A 21940-nucleotide genomic window follows, 5' to 3' on the forward strand; every position below is an offset into this window, starting at 1 on the left:
AATCTTTCCTCACTCATTCTCTCCATATGTCCAAACCATTTCAGCACATCCTCATCTGCTCTCTCAACCCCACTCTTTTTATTTCCATGCATCTCTCTCACTTACTTACTGAATCAAACCACTTCACACCACATATTGTCTTCGAACATATCTTTTCCAACACATCCACCCTCCTACATACAACCCTATAACTCTTGTAACATTGTTGGAACTACTGTTCCTTCAAACATACCCATTTTTGCTCTGCAAGATAACGTTCTCTCCTTCCACACATTCTTCATTACTCCAAAAACCTTTGCCCTCTCCCCCACTCTGTGACTCACTTCCGCTTCCATGGTTCCATTTGCTGCTCGGTCCTCTGCCAAATGTCTGAAACACTTCAGTATTTCCAGTTCTTCTCCATTCCATCACACATCCCAACTAACATTTTCCTCAAACCTGCTAACTAAATGACTTTGCTCTTAATGACTTTGCTCTTATTCACATTTACTCTCAACTCTCTCCTTTCTTGCACTTTTCCATACTCATACACCAACTTCTGCAGTTTCTCATTTGAATCAACCACCAGTGCTGTTTCATCAGCGAACAACAACTGACTCACTTCCCAGGCCCTCTCATCCCCAAAAGACTGCATACTCACACTTTTCTCCAAAATTCTTGCGTTTACCTCCCTAACCACCACATCCTTAAACATGTTAAATAACTATGGGTACATCAGACCAACCTTCACTAGGAACCAATCACTCTTTTCTCTTCATACTCTTACACGTGCCTTACACCCTTGATAAAAACTTCTGACTGCTTCTAGCAGCATACTTCCCACACTGTATATTCTTAAGACCTTCCACAAAGCATCTCTGTTCACTCTGTCATATGCCTTTTCCAGATCCATCTTACACGTATATCCTCTTGTCAACCTTTCCTCACTCATTCTCTCCATATGTCCAAACCATTTCAACACACCCTCTGCTATCTCAGCCACACACTTATCATTTCCACACATCTCTCTTACCCGTTCATTACTTACTCGATCAAACCACCTCACGCCACATATTGTCCTCAAACATTTCATTTTCAACAATCCACCCTCCTCTGTATAACTTTGCCTTGCAACCATGTAATATTACTATTCCTTCAAACATACCCATTTTTGCTTTAAGAGGTAACGTTCTCTCCTTCTACACATTCTTCATAGTTCCCAAAACCTTCACCCCCTCCCCCACCCTGTGACTCACTTCTGCTTCCAAGTTCCATTCACTGCCAAGTCCACTCCCAGATATCTAAAACATTCCACTTCCCAATTTTTCTCCATTCATACTTACATCTCATTTAACTTGTCCCTCAACCCTACTGAACCTAATAACCTTGCTCTTATTCACATTTACTCTCAACTTTCTGCTTTCACACACTCAAACTCAGTCACCAGTTTCTGCAGTTTCTCACTCGAATCAGCCCCCAAGCTGTATCATTGGCAAACCACAACTGACTCACTTCCCAAGCCCTCTCATCTCCAACAGGTTGCATACTCACCCCACTCTTTAAAACTCTTGCTTTTATCTCCCTAATCACCCCATCCATAAACATAAAGGCAGCAAGTATGAATTATGAACATGTGTACGTATATATGTATATATCTGTGTATTTATATATGTGTATACATTGAAATGTATGGGTATGGATATGTATGTGTGGACATGTATGTATATACATGTGTATGTGGGTGGGTTGGGCCATTCTTTTGTCTGTTTCTTTGCGCTACCTCGCTAATGCAGGAGACAGCGACAAAGTATAATATATAAAATAAATAATTATTTATTTTACTTTGTCGCTGTCTCCCGCTTTAGCGAGGTAGCACAAGGAAACAGACAAAATAATGGCCCAACCCACCCACATACACATGTATATACATACACGTCCACACACGCAAATATACATACCTATACATCTCAAATGTACACATATATATACACACACAGACATACATATATACACATGTACATAATTCATACTGTCTGCCTTTATTTGTTCCCATCGCCACCTCGCCACACATGGAATAACAACCCCCTCCCTCCTCATGCGTGCGAGGTAGCGCTAGGAAAGACACCAAAGGCCCCATTCGTTCACACTCAGTCTCTAGCTGTCATGTAATAATGCACCGAAACCACAGCTCCCTTTCCACATCCAGGCCCCCACACACTTTCCATGGTTTACCCCAGACACTTCACATGCCCTGGTTCAATCCATTGACAGCACGTTGACCCCGGTATACCACATCGTTCCAATTCACTCTATTCCTTGCACGCCTTTCACCCTCCTGCATGTTCAGGCCCCGATCACTCAAAATCTTTTTCACTCCATCTTTCCACCTCCAATTTGGTCTCCCACTTCTTGTCCCCTCCACCTCTGACACATATATCCTCTTGGTCAAACTTTCCTCACTCATTCTCTCCATGTGCCCAAACCATTTCAAAACACCCTCTTCTGCTCTGTCAACCACATTCTTTTTATTTCCACACATCTCTCTTACCCTTACATTACTTACTCGATCAAACCACCTCACACCACATATTGTCCTCAAACATCTCATTTCCAGCACATCCACCCTCCTGGGCACAACTCTATCCATAGCCCATGCCTCGCAACCATACAACATTGTTGGAACCACTATTATTTCAAACATACCCATTTTTACTTTCCGAGATAATGTTCTCGACTTCCAAACATTCTTCAAGGCTCCCAGAATTTTCGCCCCCTCCCCCACCCTATGATTCACTTCTGCTTCCATGTTTCCATCCACTGCCAGATCCACTCCCAGATATCTAAAACACTTTACTTCCTCCAGTTTTTCTCCATTCAAACTTACCTCCCAATTGACTTGACCCTCAACCCTACTGTACCTAATAACCTTGCTCTTATTCACATTCACTCTTAACTTTCTTCTTTCTTACACTTTACCAAACTCAGTCACCAGCTTCTGCAGTTTCTTATGTGAATCAGCCACCAGCGCTGTATCATCAGCGAACAACAATTGACTCACTTCCCAAGCTCTCTCATCCACAACAGACTGCATACTTGCCCCTCTTTCCAAAACTCTTGCATTCACCTCCCTAACAACCCCATCCATAAACAAATTAAACAACCATGGAGACATCACACACCCCTGCCACAAACCTACATTTACTGAGAACTAATCACTTTCCTCTCTTCCTACACGTACACAGGCCTTACATCCTCGATAAAAACTTTTCACTGCTTCTAACAACTTGCCTCCCACTCCATATATTCTTAAAACCTTTCACAGAGCATCTCTATCAACTCTATCATATGCCTTCTCCAGATCCATAAATGCTACATACAAATCCATTTGTTTTTCTAAGTATTTCTCACATACATTCTTCAAAGCAAACACCTGATCCACACATCCTCTACCACTTCTGAAACCACACTGCTCTTCCCCAATCTGATGCTCTGTACATGCCTTCACCCTCTCAATCAATACCCTCCCATATAATTTACCAGGAATACTCAACAAACTTATACCTCTGTAATTTAAGCACTCACTCTTATCCCCTTTGCCTTTGTACAATGGCACTATGCAAGCATTCTGCCAATCCTCAGGCACCTCACCATGAATCATACATACATTAAATAACCTTACCAACCAGTCAACAATACAGTCACCCCCTTTTTTAATAGATTCCTCTGCAATACCATCCAAACCTGCTGCCTTGCCGGCTTTCATCTTCCGTAAAGCTTTTACTACCTCTTCTCTATTTACCAAATCATTTTCCCTATCCCTCTCACTTTGCACTCCACCTCGACCAAAACACCCTATATCTGCCACTCTATCATCAAACACATTCAACAAACCTTCAAAATACTCACTCCATCTCCTTCTCACATCACCACTACTTGTTATCACCTCCCCATTAGCCCCCTTCACTGAAGCTCCCATTTGCTCCCTTGTCTTACGCACTTTATTTACCTCCTTCCAAAACATCTTTTTATTCTCCCTGAAATTTAATGATACTCTCTCACCCCAACTCTCATTTGCCCTCTTTTTCACCTCTTGCACCTTTCTCTTGACCTCCTGCCTCTTTCTTTTATACCTCTCCCACTCATTTGCATTTTTTCCCTGCAAAAATCGTCCAAATGCCTCTCTCTTCTCTTTCACTAATAATCTTACTTCTTCATCCCACCACTCACTACCCCTTCTAATCAACCCACCTCCCACGCTTCTCATGCCACAAGCATCTTTTGCGCAAGCCATCACTGCTTCCCTAAATACATCCCATTCCTCCCCCACTCCCCTTACCTCCTTTGTTCTCACCTTTTTCCATTCTGTACTCAGTCTCTCCTGGTACTTCCTCACACAAGTCTCCTTCCCAAGCTCACTTACTCTCACCACTCTCTTCACCCCAACATTCTCTCTTCTTTTTTGAAAACCCCTACAAATCTTCACCTTCGCCTCCACAAGATAATGATCAGACATCCCTCCAGTTGCACCTCTCAGCACATTAACATCCAAAAGTCTCTCTTTCGTGCGTCTATCAATTAACACGTAATCCAATAACGCTCTCTGGCCATCTCTCCTACTTACATACGTATACTTATGTATATCTCGCTTTTTAAACCAGGTATTCCCAATCACCAGTCCTTTTTCAGCACATAAATCTACAAGCTCTTCACCATTTCCATTTACAACACTGAACACTCCATGTATACCAATTATTCCCTCAACTGCCACATTACTCACCTTTGCATTCAAATCACCCATCACTATAACCCGGTCTTGTGCATCAAAACCACTAACACACTCATTCAGCTGCTCCCAAAACACTTGCCTCTCATGATCTTTCTTCTTATGCCCAGATGCATATGCACCAATAATCACCCATCTCTCTCCATCAACTTTCAGTTTTACCCATATCAATCTAGAATTTACTTTCTTACACTCTATCACATACTCCCACAACTCCTGATTCAGGAGTAGTGCTACTCCTTCCCTTGCTCTTGTCCTCTCACTAACCCCTGACTTTACTCCCAAGACATTCCCAACCCACTCTACCCCTTTACCCTTGAGCTTCGTTTCACTCAGAGCCAAAACATCCAGGTTCCTTTCCTCAAACATACTACCTATCTCTCCTTTTTTTCTCATCTTGGTTACATCCACACATATTTAGACACCCCAATAGTAATATTGTTATTATTATTGTTATCGTTATTGATATTGTTATTATTATTATTATTATTATACTTGATTACCATTTCCCACATCAGCGAGGTAGTGCCAGAAAACAAATGAAGAATGGCCCCTCCACTCTTATACATATATATATATATATATATACATGATTTAACCCAGATACTTCAAATGCTTTGGTTCAGCCACTTACAGCATTTCAACCCTGGTATACCACATCATTTCATTTCACTCTGTCCCATGTTCTGGACCCAGTCACTGAAAATCTTTTTCTTTCCATCCTTCTATCTCTAATTTGGTTTCCCCATTTTCCTCTTTCCCTCCACATCTGACACACATATTCTTTTTGCAACCTTTCCTCACTCATTCCCTCCATATGTCCAAACCATTTCACAACACCTTCTTCTGCTCTCTACCCACACTGTTTTTATTACCACACATCTGTCTTTCCTTTTCATGACTTACCTGATCAAACCACCTTCCTCCACACAATCATATCTGTAGCCTGTGCCTTGCATCCTCATGATAATTTAGGGACTAATATACTGTGAAACATACTTGTTTTTGCCCTCACAGATGATGTTCTCTCCACACAGTCTTTAGTGCTCCCAGAACCTTTGTACCCTCCCCCACCCTATGACTCACTTCTATGTCCCTCATTCCATTAGCTGCCATGTCCACTCCCAGGTATCTGAAACACTTCACTTCTTTCAATTTTTCTCCAATCAAACTTCCACCTCAACTAACCTGTCACTCAACTCTGTGAAGCCTAATAACCTTGCTTTTGTTCACATTCAATCAGCTTTCTCCTTTCACACACACTTCCAAACTCAGTCACCAACTTCTGCAGTTTCTCACTTGAATCAGCCACCAATGCTGTATCATTGGCAAACAACAACTAACTCACTTCTCAGGCCTTTTCATCTACAGACAGCATACTTACCCCTCTCTCCGAGGTTCTCACATTTACCAACCCCACCATCCATATACAAACAAATTAAACAACCATGGTGACATCACACACTCTTGCCACAGACCAACCTTCCCTGGGAACCATTTAGTTTCCACTCTATTACTCATACACATGCCTTACACCCTTGATAAGAACTTCATGCTGCTTCTAGCAGCTTTCCTATTGCACCATATATTCTTACAACCTCTGTCAACACTATCATGTGCATTCTCCAGATCCATAGATGCCATGTACAAATCCACCCATTACTCTTAAGTATTTTTCCTGTACAATTTTTAAAGCAAGCAGCTGATCCACATATCCTCTGCCTCTGAACCACACTGTTCTTCCCCAGTCTGATGCTCTGTACATGCTTTCACTCTTTCAGGCACTGCCCCCTAATACGACTTACCAGGTACACTCAATAAACTTATACTTTTGTAGTTTGTACACTAATGCTTTTCCACCTTGCCTTTATACAATGGCACTATACATGCACTCTGCCATTCCTCAGGCCTCACCACTATCGATACATACTCTGAAAATCCTGCCATCTTGCCACTTAAAAGGCTTTCACTACCTCTTCTCTCGTCACCAAACCACTCTTCTAACTCTCTTGCTTTGCATATCATCCTGACCCAAACACCCTACACATACCACTGTATCATCAAATGCATTCAGCAGTCCTTCAGTACTCATTCCATCTCCTCCTCACTTCATCACAACTTGTTACCATTTCTCCATTCGCCCCTTTACCGATCTCTTCATTAGTTCTTTTGCTTTTCACACACTACACCTGATCCTCTATTTATGACCTATGTTTACAACCATGAGTACAGATGAATGGGAAAAAGTATGAATTAAGAAATAAGAATTATGAAATATGAACTAAAGAATTTTAGATAATACATAGAAACTACAGAATCATATAATAAAGCTGGTTAATAAAAAACGAGATAATCAAGAGAGAAATTGAATGGGTTGAAAGAATGTTGTACATGTATGATAGAAATTGTGTAGGATTAAAGAATGTTGCACATATATATGAATTTTACATGCCATGCTGTCATAAGTCTGACTTATGTCCATTTTAAGATCCGATTGGTTTATTAGAATGGAACTCGAACATATGTTGGGAGGGGGTATATTTACCTCCTTCCAAAATATCTAACTCTCCTTGAAGTTAACTGCTGCTTACTCACCCCAACTCTCATTTGCCTTCTTTTTCATATCCTGCACCTTCCTCTCAACCTCCTGCTGCTTTCTCTTATACATTCCCTAATCTCTTGCATTCCTTCCCTCCACTCACCACCCATATACCTCCCTTTTCTCTTTTGTCAGTAATTTTACTTTGTTATCCCACAACTCTTACAACTCTTTACCCCCTCTCACCTCTCCAACTCCCACTGTATACATGCTGCATGCATCTTTCACATGTGCCAGCAATGCTTTCCTACGCATTTCCCATTCATCGCTCACTCCTTAACCATTGTATTGGCTTCTGAAATGACAGCAACTGTCATGATGATGCCAATCTCCTCAGAGCAACCTGTATTAATCTTCATTCACTGTACAGCAGCTACTCATGCTAAAAATTATGGTCAAAGTTAGTGAATATTAAACATTCATATTCTTTCTCATGAGGTTTATTTGCCTTAGATGTACAAATGTTTGTGTTTTATCTTTTAGAATGTCATAATTTAGGAATACTTTCTGTTTTGCCCAAACATGGACTGCTAGCATTCTGTCCACATAATACCTAGAACACACAACATTTGACAACACTTGACTATTCCAACTTATTCTTCATTACTTAAGGTTTTCTTGCAGTGAGTGCTGTGTGCTAGCCCTGCCTTTTAGCAAAAAGGTAGGAGCCATAGATAGAAGTAGTAGAAGGAAGATTGGGCAGTAACATTAGGTAGAAGTAGTTGGTTGGAATATGAGACAAGGACATAGGTAGAAGTTGTTAATGGGAACAACAGGTGGGAGCCTTTGGAAACACTACACTAGAGTTGCCCTCTGCCATTTGCTTGTTAAGGGTAAGGCTATACAGGCTAAGAAGCAGCTATGGAGACTTTTATTGTGGCCTTCCCTTTGGTGGGGTTCCCAGGGAGAACAGGTCTAAGGGTTAATCGTGATGGATGCCGTTGTAGCAAGTTCTGTGGAAGCTTTTTGTTACATTCTTGCATCAAAATTGCATATATTAGGAAGATTTGAAGTTTTGGGCTAAGAGGAAGATCAGGTCAATTTCTTGTCACTTTTGGAATGATTACAGAGTACCTTGCTTTTTACATGTTGCCAGTTTTGTATCCCCTGCTCATTTGTATTCTGTCCATTTCATCATGCAGATAAATTTGAGTTCTTTTCTACAGTGGTATGAAATAGTTCTAGTACAATTTTAACCTTCTGTTTTCAGAGCATGGTACAGTTTGTCCTCACGTGACTGCTTGTGGCGGAATCTCTCCCTTCGCCGTGAATGGCAACTCTCACAACCCTCCCACAATAAACAGTTAAATCACTGTTTACGTAAGGATGGCTCAATAGACTGGAAACAGGTATAGTTTGCTTTCAGGCTTTGGGTTTTGTATGATATTAGGGATTCACTATATACATATGCTACATGATTAACGTTTTAAAGCCATGTATTTCTTTGACCATGATTTTTACTTTTTTCACTCCTTAGAAATATATAGTGAAATTGAAATGTCTTTTTCTTAAAAAGCATAAAGCAGTTTGAATGTTGTGCATGGTCTGGACCTGTATGTTGTTAGAAATATAATAACTAATTTGAATGAGAAGTATATATGAGAAGATCAAACACGGATAAGCAAGATAATGGATGGGCAGTGTAGATAGAGTATCTAGTGTTTCAGGTTAAACAAAACTTGGGCATAAGCTGCACAGTGCAGAGTGAATGGTTTAGTTAGTGTTACTCAGATGATTTAGTATTACCTGTGGATGATGACCTTTTTTGGTTACAAGTTGAGTATGGATATAGTCAAATTGAAGAGAAGCTGATGAAATATATATATATATACATATATTTTTTTTTTTTTGTGCTTTGTCGCTGTCTCCCGCGTTTGCGAGGTAGCGCAAGGAAACAGACGAAAGAAATGGCCCAACCCACCCCCATACACATGTATATACATACGTCCACACACGCAAATATACATACCTACACAGCTTTCCATGGTTTACCCCAGACGCTTCACATGCCTTGATTCAATCCACTGACAGCACGTCAACCCCGGTATACCGCATCACTCCAATTCACTCTATTCCTTGCCCTCCTTTCACCCTCCTGCATGTTCAGGCCCCGATCACACAAAATCTTTTTCACTCCATCTTTCCACCTCCAATTTGGTCTCCCTCTTCTCCTCGTTCCCTCCACCTCCGACACATATATCCTCTTGGTCAATCTTTCCTCACTCATTCTCTCCATGTGCCCAAACCATTTCAAAATACCCTCTTCTGCTCTCTCAACCACGCTCTTTTTATTTCCACACATCTCTCTTACCCTTACGTTACTTACTCGATCAAACCACCTCACACCACACATTGTCCTCAAACATCTCATTTCCAGCACATCCATCCTCCTGCACACAACTCTATCCATAGCCCACGCCTCGCAACCATACAACATTGTTGGAACCACTATTCCTTCAAACATACCCATTTTTGCTTTCCGAGATAATGTTCTCGACTTCCACACATTCTTCAAGGCTCCCAGAATTTTCGCCCCCTCCCCCACCCTATGATCCACTTCCGCTTCCATGGTTCCATCCGCTGCCAGATCCACTCCCAGATATCTAAAACACTTCACTTCCTCCAGTTTTTCTCCATTCAAACTCACCTCCCAATTGACTTGATCCTCAACCCTACTGTACCTAATAACCTTGCTCTTATTCACATTTACTCTTAACTTTCTTCTTTCACACACTTTACCAAACTCAGTCACCAACTTCTGGAGTTTCTCACATGAATCAGCCACCAGCGCTGTATCATCAGCGAACAACAACTGACTCACTTCCCAAGCTCTCTCATCCCCAACAAACTTCATACTTGCCCCTCTTTCCAAAAGTGAAGTGTTTTAGATATCTGGGAGTGGATCTGTCAGCGGATGGAACCATGGAAGCGGAAGTGGATCATAGGGTGGGGGAGGGGGCGAAAATTTTGGGAGCCTTGAAAAATGTGTGGAAGTCGAGAACATTATCTCGGAAAGCGAAAATGGGTATGTTTGAGGGAATAGTGGTTCCAACAATGTTGTATGGTTGCGAGGCGTGGGCTATGGATAGAGTTGTGTGCAGGAGGATGGATGTGCTGGAAATGAGATGTTTGAGGACAATGTGTGGTGTGAGGTGGTTTGATCGAGTAAGTAACGTAAGGGTAAGAGAGATGTGTGGAAATAAAAAGAGCGTGGTTGAGAGAGCAGAAGAGGGTGTTTTGAAATGGTTTGGGCACATGGAGAGAATGAGTGAGGAGAGATTGACCAAGAGGATATATGTGTCGGAGGTGGAGGGAACGAGGAGAAGAGGGAGACCAAATTGGAGGTGGAAAGATGGAGTGAAAAAGATTTTGTGTGATCGGGGCCTGAACATGCAGGAGGGTGAAAGGAGGGCAAGGAATAGAGTGAATTGGAGTCATGTGGTATACAGGGGTTGACGTGCTGTCAGTGGATTGAATCAGGGCATGTGAAGCGTCTGGGGTAAACCATGGAAAGCTGTGTAGGTATGTATATTTGCGTGTGTGGACGTGTGTATGTACATGTGTATGGGGGGGGGGGTTGGGCCATTTCTTTCGTCTGTTTCCTTGCGCTACCTCGCAAACGCGGGAGACAGCGACAAAGTATAAAAAAAAAAAAAAAAAAAAAAAAAAAAAAAAAAAAAAAAAATATATATATAATCTATAATAATATATATATATATAATATATAATCCTCCCCTCTCGTTTTTTTTTTTTTTTTAATTTTCCAAAAGAAGGAACAGAGAATTGGGCCAGGTGAGGGTAGTCCCTCAAAGGCTCAGTCCTCTGTTCTTAACGCTACCTCGCTAATGCGGGAAATGGCGAATAGTTTGAAAGAAAAATATATATATATATATATATATATATATATATATATATATATATATATATATATATATATATATATATATATATAGGGGAGAAAGAATACTTCCCATGCATTCCCCATGTGTCATTGAAGGCGACTAAAGGGGATGGGACCAGGGGGATAGAAGCCCTCCCCTTCTTATATTTTAACTTTCTAAAAGGGGAAGCAGAAGAAGGAGTCACTTGGGGAGTGCTCATCCTCCTTGAAGGCTCAGATTGGGGTGTCTAAATGTGTGTGTGGATGTAACCAAGCTGAGAAAAAAAGAGATAGGTAGTATGTTTGAGGAAAGGAACCTGGATGTTTTGGCTCTGAGTTAAATGAAGCTCAAGGGTAAAGGGGAAGAGTGGTTTAGGAATGTTTTGGGAGTAAAGTTAGGGGTTGGTGAGAGGACAAAAGCAAAGGAAGGAAGGAGTAGCACTACTCCTGAAACAGGAGTTGTAGGAGTATGTGATAGAGTGTAGGAGAGTAAACTCTGGACTGATATGGGTCAAACTGAAAGTGGATGGAGAGAGATAGGTGATTACTTGGACCTATGCACTTGGGCATGAGAAGAAAGATCATGAGAGGCAAGTGTTTTGGGAACAGCTGAGTGAGTGCGTTAGCAGTTTTGATGCACGAGACTGGGTTATAGTGATGGTTGATTTGAATGCAAAGTCGAGTAATGTGGCAGTTGAGGGAATAATTGGTGTACATGGGGTGGAAATGGTGAAGAGCTTGTAGATTTATGTACTGAAAAAGGACTGGTGATTGGGAGTACCTGGTTAAAAAAAAAGAGATATACATAAGTATATGTATGTAAGTAGGAGAGAGGAGAGATGGCCAGAGAGCATTATTGGATTACGTGTTAATTGATAGGCGCGTGAAAGAGAGACTTTTGGATGTTAATGTGTTGAGAGGTGCAACTGGAGGGATGTCTAATCATTATCTTGTGGAGGCAAAGGTGAAGATTCATAGAGGTTTTCAGAAAAGAAGAGAGAATGTTGGGGTGAAGAGAGTGGTGAGAGTAAGTGACCTTGGGAAGGAGACTTGTGTGAGGAAGTACCAGGGGAGACTGAGTGCAGAATGGAAAAAGGTGAGAGTAAAGGACGTAAGGGAAGTGGGGGAGGAATGGGATGTATTTAGGGAAGCAGTGATGACGTGTGCAAAAGATGCTTGTGGGATGAGAAGTGTGGCAGGTGGGCAGATTAAAAAGGGTAGTGGGTGGTAGGTTGAAGAAGTGAGATTATTAGTGAAAGAGAAGAGAGAGGCATTTGGACGAGTTTTGCAGGGAAATAGTGCAAATGACTGGGAGATATATAAAAGAAAGAGGCAGGAGGTCAAGAGAAGGGTGCAAGAGGTGAAAAAGAGGGCAAATGAGAGTTGGGGTGAGAGAGTATCAGTGAATTTTAGGGAGAATAAAAAGATGTTTTAGAAGGAGGTAAATAAAATGCATAAGATAAGAGAACAAATGGGAACCTGGGTGAAACATGGGTGAAGGGGGCTAATGGGGAGGTAATAACAAGTAGTGGTGATGTGAGAAGGAGATGGAGTGGGTATTTTGAAGGTTTGTTGAATGTGTTAGATGATAGAGTGGCAGATAAAGGGTGTTTTTGTTGAGGTGGTGTGCGAAGTGAGAGGGTTAGGGAGAATGATTTGGTAAACAGAGAAGAGGTAGTGAAAGCTTTGTTGAAGATGAAAGCTAGCAAGGCGGCAGGTTTGGATGGTATTGCATTGGAATTATTGTTAACTGGTTGGTGAGGATATTCAATGTATGTATGGCTCATGGTTAGGTGCCAGAGGATTGGCAGAATGCATGCATAGTGCCATTGTACTAAGGCAAAGGGGATAAAGGTGAATGTTCAAATTACAGAGGTATAAGTTTGTATGTAGCATTTATGGATCTGGAGAAGGCATATGATAGAGTTGATAGAGATGCTCTGTGGAAGGTATTAAGAATATATGGTGTGGGAGGAAAGTTGTTAGAAGCAGTGAAAAGTTTTTATCGAGGATGTAAGGCATGTGTACGTGTAGGAAGGGAGGAAAGTGATTGGTTCTCAGCGAATGTAGGTTTGCGGCAGGGGTGTGTGATGTCTCCATGGTTGTTTAATTTGTTTATGGATGGGGTTGTTAGGGAGGTAAATGCAAGAGTTTTGGAAAGAGGGGCAAGTATGAAGTCTGTTGGGGATGAGAGAGCTTGGGAAGTGAGTCAGTTGTTGTTCGCTGATGATACAGCGCTGGTGGCTGATTCATGTGAGAAACTGCAGAAGCTGGTGACTGAGTTTGGTAAAGTGTGTGGAAGAAGAAAGTTAAGAGTAAATGTGAATAAGAGCAAGGTTATTAGGTACAGTAGGGTTGTGGGTCATGTCAATTGGGAGGTGAGTTTGAATGGAGAAAAACTGGAGGAAGTGAAGTGTTTTAGATATCTGGGAGTGGATCTGTCAGCGGATGGAACCATGGAAGCGGAAGTGGATCATAGGGTGGGGGAGGGGGCGAAAATTCTGGGAGCCTTGAAGAATGTGTGGAAGTCGAGAACATTATCTCGGAAAGCAAAAATGGGTATGTTTGAAGGAATAGTGGTTCCAACAATGTTGTATGGTTGCGAGGCGTGGGCTATGGATAGAGTTGTGTGCAGGAGGATGGATGTGCTGGAAATGAGATGTTTGAGGACAATGTGTGGTGTGAGGTGGTTTGATCGAGTGAGTAACGTAAGGGTAAGAGAGATGTGTGGAAATAAAAAGAATGTGGTTGAGAGAGCAGAAGAGGGTGTTTTGAAGTGGTTTGGGCACATGGAGAGAATGAGTGAGGAAAGACTGACCAAGAGGATATATGTGTCGGAGGTGGAGGGAACGAGGAGAAGAGGGAGACCAAATTGGAGGTGGAAAGATGGAGTGAAAAAGATTTTGTGTGATCGGGGCCTGAACATGCAGGAGGGTGAAAGGAGGGCAGGGAATAGAGTGAATTGGAACGATGTGGTATATTGGGGTTGACGTGCTGTCAGTGGATTGAATCAAGGCATGTGAAGCGTCTGGGGTAAACCATGGAAAGCTGTGTAGGTATGTATATTTGCGTGTGTGGACGTATGTATATACATGTGTATGGGGGGGGTTGGGCCATTTCTTTCGTCTGTTTCCTTGCGCTACCTCGCAAATGCGGGAGACAGCGACAAAGTATAATAAAAAAAAAAAAAAAATAAGTTTGTTGAGTATTCCTTGTAAGTTATATGGGAGGGTATTGATTGAGAGGGTGAAGGCATGTACAGAGCATCAGATTGGGGAAGAGCAGTGTGGTAGAGAATGTGTGGATCAGGTGTATGCTTTGAAGAATGTATTTGAAAAATATTTAGAAAAGCAACTGGATTTGTATGTAGAGTTTATGGACCTGGAGAATGCATATGATAAGAGTTGATAGAGATGCTCTGTGGAAAGTTTTAAGAAAGTTTGGTGTGGGAGGCAAGTTGCTTGAAGCAGTGAAAAGTTTTCATCGAGGATGTAAGTTATGTATACAAGTAGGAAGAGAGGAAAGTGATTGGTTCTCAGTGAATGTTGGTTTGCAGCAGGGGTGTGTGATGTCTCCATATTTGTTTAATTTGTTTATGGATGGAGTTGATAGGGAGGTGAATGCAAGAGTTTTGGAAATAGGGGCAAGTATGCAGTCTGTTGTGGGTGAGAGAGCTTGGGAAGTGAGTCAGTTGTTGTTCGCTGATGATACAGCGCTGGTGGCTGATTCATGTGAGAAACTGCAGAAGCTGGTGACTGAGTTTGGTAAAGTGTGTGAAAGAAGAAAGCTGAGAGTAAATGTGAACAAGAGCAAGGTTATTAGGTGCAGTGGGGCTGAAGGACAAGTCAGTTTGGAGGTAAGTTTAAATGGAGAAAAAGTGGAGGAAGTAAAGTGTTTTAGATATCTGGGAGGGGATTGGCAGTGGATGGAACCATGGAAGTGGAATTTAGTCACAGGATGGGGGAGAGGGCAAAAGTTCTGGGAGTGTTGAAAATTGTGTGGAAGGCGAGAATATTATCTCAGAAGGCAAAAATTGGTATGTTTGAAGGAAAAGTGGTTCCTACATTGTTGTAATGTTCTCGACTCCCACACATTCTTCAAGGCTCCCAGAATTTTCGCCCCCTCCTCCACCCTATGATTCACTTCTGCTTCCATGGCTCCATCCGCAGCCAAATCCACTCCCAGATATCTAAAACTCTTCACTTTCTTCAGTTTTTCTCCATTCAAACTTACCTCCCAATTGACTTGACCCTCAACCCTCTTGTACCTAATAACCTTGCTCTTATTCACATTTACTCTCAACTTTCTTCTTTCACACACTTTACCAAACTCAGTCACCAGCTTCTGCAGTTTCTCATGAATCTGCCACCAGCGATGTATTATCAGTGAACAACTGACTCACTTCCCAAGCTCTCATCCACAACAGACTGCATACTTGCCCCTCTTTCCGAAACTCTTGCATTCACCTCCCTAACAACCCCATCCATAAACAAATTGAACAACCATGGAGACATCACACGCCCCTGCCGCAAACCTACATTCACCGAGAACCAATCACTTTCCACTTCCTACACGTACACATGCCTTACATCCTCAATAAAAACTTTTCACTGCTTCTAACAACTTGCCTCCCACACCATATATTCTTAATACCTTCCACAGAGCATCTCTATCAACTCTTTCATATGCCTTCTCCAGATCCATAAATGCTACATACAAATCCATTTGCTTTTCTAAGTATTTCTCACATACATTCTTCAAAGCAAACACCTGATCCACACATCCTCAAACATTTCTGAAACCACACTGCCCTTCCCCAATCTGATGCTCTGTACATGCCTTCACCCTCTCAATCAATACCCTCCCATATAATTTCCCAGGAATACTCAACAAACTTATACCTCTGTAATTTGAGCACTCACTCTTATCCCCTTTGCCTTTGTACAATGGCACTATGCAAGCATTCTGCCAGTCCTCAGGCACCTTACCATGAATCATACATACATTAAATAACCTTACCAACCAGTCAACAATACAGTCACCCCCTTTTTTAATAGATTCCACTGCAATACCATCGAAACCACTACATCTCCCACTCATTTGCATTATTTCCCTGCAAAAATCATCCAAATGCCTCTCTCTTCTCTTTCAATAATAATCTTACTTCTTCATCTCACCACTCACTACCCTTTCTAATCTGCCCACCTCCCACGCTTTTCATGCCACAAGCGTCATTTGCGCAAGCCATCACTGCTTCCCTAAATACATCCCATTCCTCCCCCACTCCCCGTACCTCCTTTGTTCTCACCTTTTCCCATTCTGTACTCAGTCTCTCCTTCTACTTCCTCACACAAGTCTCCTTCCCAAGCTCGCTCACTCTCGCCACTCTCTTCACCCCAACATTCTCTCTTCTTTTCTGAAATCCCCTACAAATCTTCACCTTCGCCTCCACAAGATAATGATCAGACATCCCTCCAGTTGCACCTCTCAGCACATTAACATCCAAAAGTCTCTCTTTCATGCGCCTATCAATTAACATGTAATCCAATAATGCTCTCTGGCCATCTCTCCTACTTACATATGTATACTTATGTATATCTCTCTTTTTAAACCAGGTATTCCCAAACACCATCCTTTTTCAGCCCATAAATCTACAAGCTCTTCCATTTCCATTTACAACACTGAACACCCCATGTACACCAATTATTCCCTCAACTACCATATTACTCACCTTTGCATTCAAATCACCTATCACTATAACCCGGTCTCGTGCATCAAAACTGCTAACACACTCACTTAGCTGCTCCCAAAACACTTACCTCTCATGATCTTTCTTCTCATGCCCAGGTGCATATACACCAATGATCACCCATCTCTCTCCATCCACTTTCAGTTTTACCCATATCAATCTAGAGTTTACTTTCTTACACTCTATCACATACTCCCACGGCTCCCGTTTCAGGAGTAGTGATACTCCTTCCCTTGCTCTTGTCCTCTCACTAACCCCTGACTTTACTCCCAAGACATTGCCAAACCACTCTTCCCTTTTGCCCTTGAGCTTCGTTTCACTCAGAGCCAAAACATCCAGGTTCCTTTTCTCAAACATACTACCTATCTCTCCTTTTTTCTCATTTTGGTTACATCCACACACATTTAGACACCCCAATCTGAGCCTTCGAGGAGGATGAGCACTCCCTGCGTGACTCCTTCTTCTGTTTCCCCCTTTAGAAAGTTAGAATACAAGGAGAGGAGGTTTTGTAGCCCCCCGCTCCTGTCCCCTTTAGTCGCCTTCTACATGTGAGGAATTCCTCTGAAGTATTCTTTCTCCCCTATCCCCAGGGATAGTATAGTATATTCATGTTATTCACTATCAACATTGTACGTGTGCATGATGTAGAATTAGTGTATGTAAATAAGTAGAAGATAAGGAATGAGACAAAACATTCAATGTCCTCCTCTACATGTGCCAGCTTTTCATATTCTTTGAACTACATCTTTAGCATGTGCAGTGTAATATTTCTACTGAGCCAGCTTTTTGGTGGTTGTTAAGTGGCATTCCTTTGACTCAGTCATCTTTTCTTTTTACCTTACCCACATGTGGACTACTGGAATTCTGTCCTCAAACATACAATCTCTCCATGTTACACACAACTCTTAACAACACTTAACTCACACAACTCACTCTTCATAGCTCTAGGTTTTTCTGCAGTGAAGTTTTATGTGCTTACCCTGCCTTTTGGCAGAATGGTAAGAGCAGAAGGTAAAAGTAGTTGGTAGGAATGTTATGCCAGTGCATTAGGTGGAAACAGTAGATAGAGATAGTAGGCAGGAAAATGAGGTGGTAGTAGGTAATAGGTTAGAAAATAAGGCAGTAGCATTAGATAGACACAGTAAGTAGCGGTAGTCTGTTGGAAGATTAGATAGGAGCCTCAGGAAACACTGAACATGAGTTGCCCTCTGCCAGTGGTGTGTTAAGGGTGAGGCACGAAAGTCTGAGAAGCAGTATTTATGGAGACTTTTGCCATGACCACCCCTTGAGGGAGTTGCCAAGGGAATGGGCATCAGAGATATAGATAGATAGATTATTCACCACCAATGCTGTGCCTGTGTATGAAATAAGAGTACAGTATGAAAACAAGCTCAGATTTTAATTTTGATTTCATAACCCCAGTTTTGAGTAATTCCAGGTTTGAGGCTGTGCTGCTATCAGTAATAAGGAAATCATGAACGTCTTTGGAATGGAAGCTCCTCAATGAAACTGTACTCTTTTGATGATGATACATCCTTGCTGAAGGTGCCTTTTTACTCACTGTGTAGCCTCCAAGAATGTGGAGTCCAGTAACAAGTTCATGAGAAAGAAATAAAAGTAACATCTCTATCCTTACTTTTTGCTGGAAGCAGTCAGATTTGTTGAATTTAGTAGCAGAGGACCAGACCAACACAAAGATATTTTGCAATCTTTATAGTATATTCTAGTATTTTTGAGTGATGATCCATAATTCCATAAAAGATTTTTTTTAATGCAAATGGGGATGAACATGGTTTCAGATACTGATGTGTAACTCCTAAACTGCTCCCGCTGTAATCTGACTATCCTTAGAGGACTACTCCCAATGTCACATGATGATTTAACTTTCACCACCTTTGTTTTGATATCCAGCTGATATATCATAATATATGTAGCCTGCAGATATCTCTTCTTTAACTAGAAAGGCATGGGAAATAATTGTTATCACCTCAGTACCCTTACTTCCACTACTATGAGTACATGGCTGTAACCTTCAGGTCATGTGTGCTGGTGACTCCCTGGAAAGTATGGAGGACCAAGTTATGTGTAAGAACACTTATGACAAATATTTCATTTCAGCAGAAACATATGACAAATATTTCATTTCAGCAGAAACACATCAGAAAAGAGGGAAAGGATCTCTTTTGAAAGTGAATAGGCTTGTATAACAATATGTTTTAACTGATATGGAATCCACCATATTTTTTGGTAACTAAAATAGTAATCTAATGCACATAAAGAAAATAGTTTATCAGCTGAAAACATCAGTGCCTCTCTCGTGTGATTTTTTTCCATTTCTCCATGGTGGTTGGTGTTTTATATTTTCATGGTCATCGTTAAGTAGCACTTAACTACAGAGTTAGTGATATGAATGTGTATTAAAAGTTTGTTTGAACCATTAGCCAACGGTCGCAAAATAAAATATCAGGTCATCTTATTATATCAAGAGTATGCTTCCTCAAATGATTCATTCTCTCATGGCTCATTCACTTGTTTCTCATTTCACCAATTAACATTTTCAGTTTTTGCTTAAACATGGATTCATGTATTGCACACACTTTCTTTTTCATAAGTCTTTGTTGGTTCATGGCACAGTCATATCACTCAGTATAAATTATTGTATAGGACTGTGCATGCACAATATTCATGCATGTCCATATGAATTATTGTACAGTACTGTACATGTACAGTATTCTTGCATATACATTAATGGTCTTTTTATATATCAACAAAAGTAAGTTCAGCAAAGGAAGAGGGGAGAATGTAAGATGGGAAAGCAGATTATTAAGAAGCTGATTGAGGAAAGGGAAAAAAGAGTAGATGAAGATTTCGGAAGAAAGTTAAGTGAAAAATTTATAGAAAATAAGAAATTGTATTAGAAGGAGGTGAAAACGGAAAGAGGTGGTTGTAAGAGTTGAAATGTTAGTCATTATTACGGAAGGGGAGTTGCTGAATCAAAAGGAGGAAGTGAAAGGAAGATGGAAAGTGTATGTTGGAGAATTGATGAATGTGGGAGAAGGTGAAGTTATAGTTGTTATTTACATTGGTATGGAGGTTACAAGTGCAGGGATCGATAACATGAAGGGAGGTAAAAAGGTGAATAGTGAGGTTGAAGGTAGGAAATGTACTTAGATTTGATGGGACTATTGCTGAAATGTTTAAGGAAGGAGGAGAAAGTATGATAAATTGAGTGCATTTGATATATATTGTGACATTGAAACAGAAGGTTGTGTCTGAGGATTGAGTGAAAGCTATTATTCCTTTACTCATAGGTAAAGGTGTTAGGGATTAATGTAGCTATTATAGGGGAATAAGTCTGTTAAGTATGCCAGGAAAAGTGTATGCAAGAGTGTTGATTGAGAGAGCAATGAAAGTGACTGAATGGAGAATAATTGAGGAGCTAGGGGGTTTTAGGAAATGTAGGGGATGTGTAAGAAAGTATCTAGTAAAAGGTAAGAAGCTGTATGCATCTCTTAAGGGTATCGTGAAAACACAGAGAGTTGAGTGGACTGCTTTTTGTTTTAAGGATACATGGCGTAGGGGGACAACAGTTGGATGGTGTGCAACCCTTCTATAGAGTAGCATATGCATGTGTAAGAGTGGATGGTGAGTTGAGTGAAAGTTTCTCAATAAATGCGGTTGTGAGGCAGGGCTGTGTGATGTCACCATGGCTTTTTAACATGTATATGGATGAAATGATAAGAAAGGTGAAAGCAAGCCTTGTGAAAGGAAGGGCAGAGATGAAGTGTGGCAGTGAGATATGATGGCTAGTGACAAGCCTGTTTTGGATGATACTATGTTGTTTGCTGAGAGTGAAAAGGAGTTGCATAAGGAGCATGTTTCATGATGTTTGCTAGTATAGGGAATAGGAGGTAAATACAAATAAAAGTTAAGTAACAGTGTTTGAAAGGAAATAGTGAAAGTATAGATTTTGCACTAAACTCTTTTAGATATGGTGGAAGAAAGAATAAAAGAGGTGAGAGAATTTAAGTATTTAGGAGCTATCTGGTGTAAGCTTAGTGAAATGGAAGATTGGTAAGGAAGAGAGTATTACTGGGTATAAGAGTCATTGGTTCCCTTTGTAGAATGATAAAGGGTAGTTTGTAAGTATGGAAGTGAAGAAAGATTTAAGGGATACCATAGTCCTCCCAACCCTGACCTATGTAGCCGAAACATGGGCATGGAATGAGTCACTGTTCAAGAGTCTAAGCTGTGAAAATTCGCTATTTGAGAGGAGCTTGTAGTATGACTAGAAGGAATGAAGAAAGAATGAGGGGGTCTATGAGAGATTGTGGTATGGCAGGGAATGCAAAGGGAATGAATTGCGGAGTGGGAAAGCGGGTGAAACATAATAACTTTGAGGTGGTTTGGGCATGTGTAATAATTGCAGTACAGGGAGTTTACAAGGAGAGTGTATGATACTATGATTAAAGGGGTTAATGTTAGAATTAACCTCCTTTGGCCTGAGGAAATGTAGTGGAAGAGAGAAATGGTGGAAGAATGCATGGTCTGATACATGTTGAAATTCAACCCAAGCAAAAGTTAAGTGATGAGAATGGGACCTAGTGAAAGAAAGCCTCAACATGGTTATTATTTGGCAGGAAATAAGCTTCAGGATTCTGTATGTGAGAAGGACTCTGAAGTTAATGTTGTCCTTAGCCTGTTGTCATGGTCTCATATTAACAGAATGATAAAGGAGACAAACGATCCTATAGCAAATGTCAGAATAGCTTTCAAGTGTATGGATAAGGAATACTTAACAAGTTTTTGGTATCCTTCATAAGGCCAAAAGTAGAATGTGCCTCTCAGGTTTGGTCACCTCACCTATAGAAGCACAGAAAGCTAATAGAGAATGTCCAGAGGAAGACAAAGATGGAACCAGAAATTATGACTGTTTAGTTACAGGGAAAT

At 41.1% G+C, this 21940-nt stretch overlaps 1 protein-coding gene and 1 long non-coding RNA gene across 2 annotated transcripts in view; both read left to right on the forward strand.

Moving 5' to 3' along the window:
• LOC139750888 (uncharacterized) overlaps positions 1–21940 on the forward strand; it is a 330261-nt gene that overhangs the window by 160909 nt on the left and 147412 nt on the right. The gene's annotated exons all lie outside the window — the stretch shown is intronic.
• LOC139750703 (uncharacterized) overlaps positions 1–21940 on the forward strand; it is a 231517-nt gene that overhangs the window by 68422 nt on the left and 141155 nt on the right. Inside the window, exon 5 of the mRNA XM_071665380.1 lies at positions 8570–8710. Within this exon, the coding sequence (XP_071521481.1) occupies positions 8570–8710 (141 nt within the window). The remainder of the gene's footprint in view (positions 1–8569; positions 8711–21940) is intronic.

The sequence above is a fragment of the Panulirus ornatus genome, chromosome 10 (assembly GCF_036320965.1).
Source record: "Panulirus ornatus isolate Po-2019 chromosome 10, ASM3632096v1, whole genome shotgun sequence".
Taxonomy (NCBI): domain Eukaryota; kingdom Metazoa; phylum Arthropoda; class Malacostraca; order Decapoda; family Palinuridae; genus Panulirus; species Panulirus ornatus.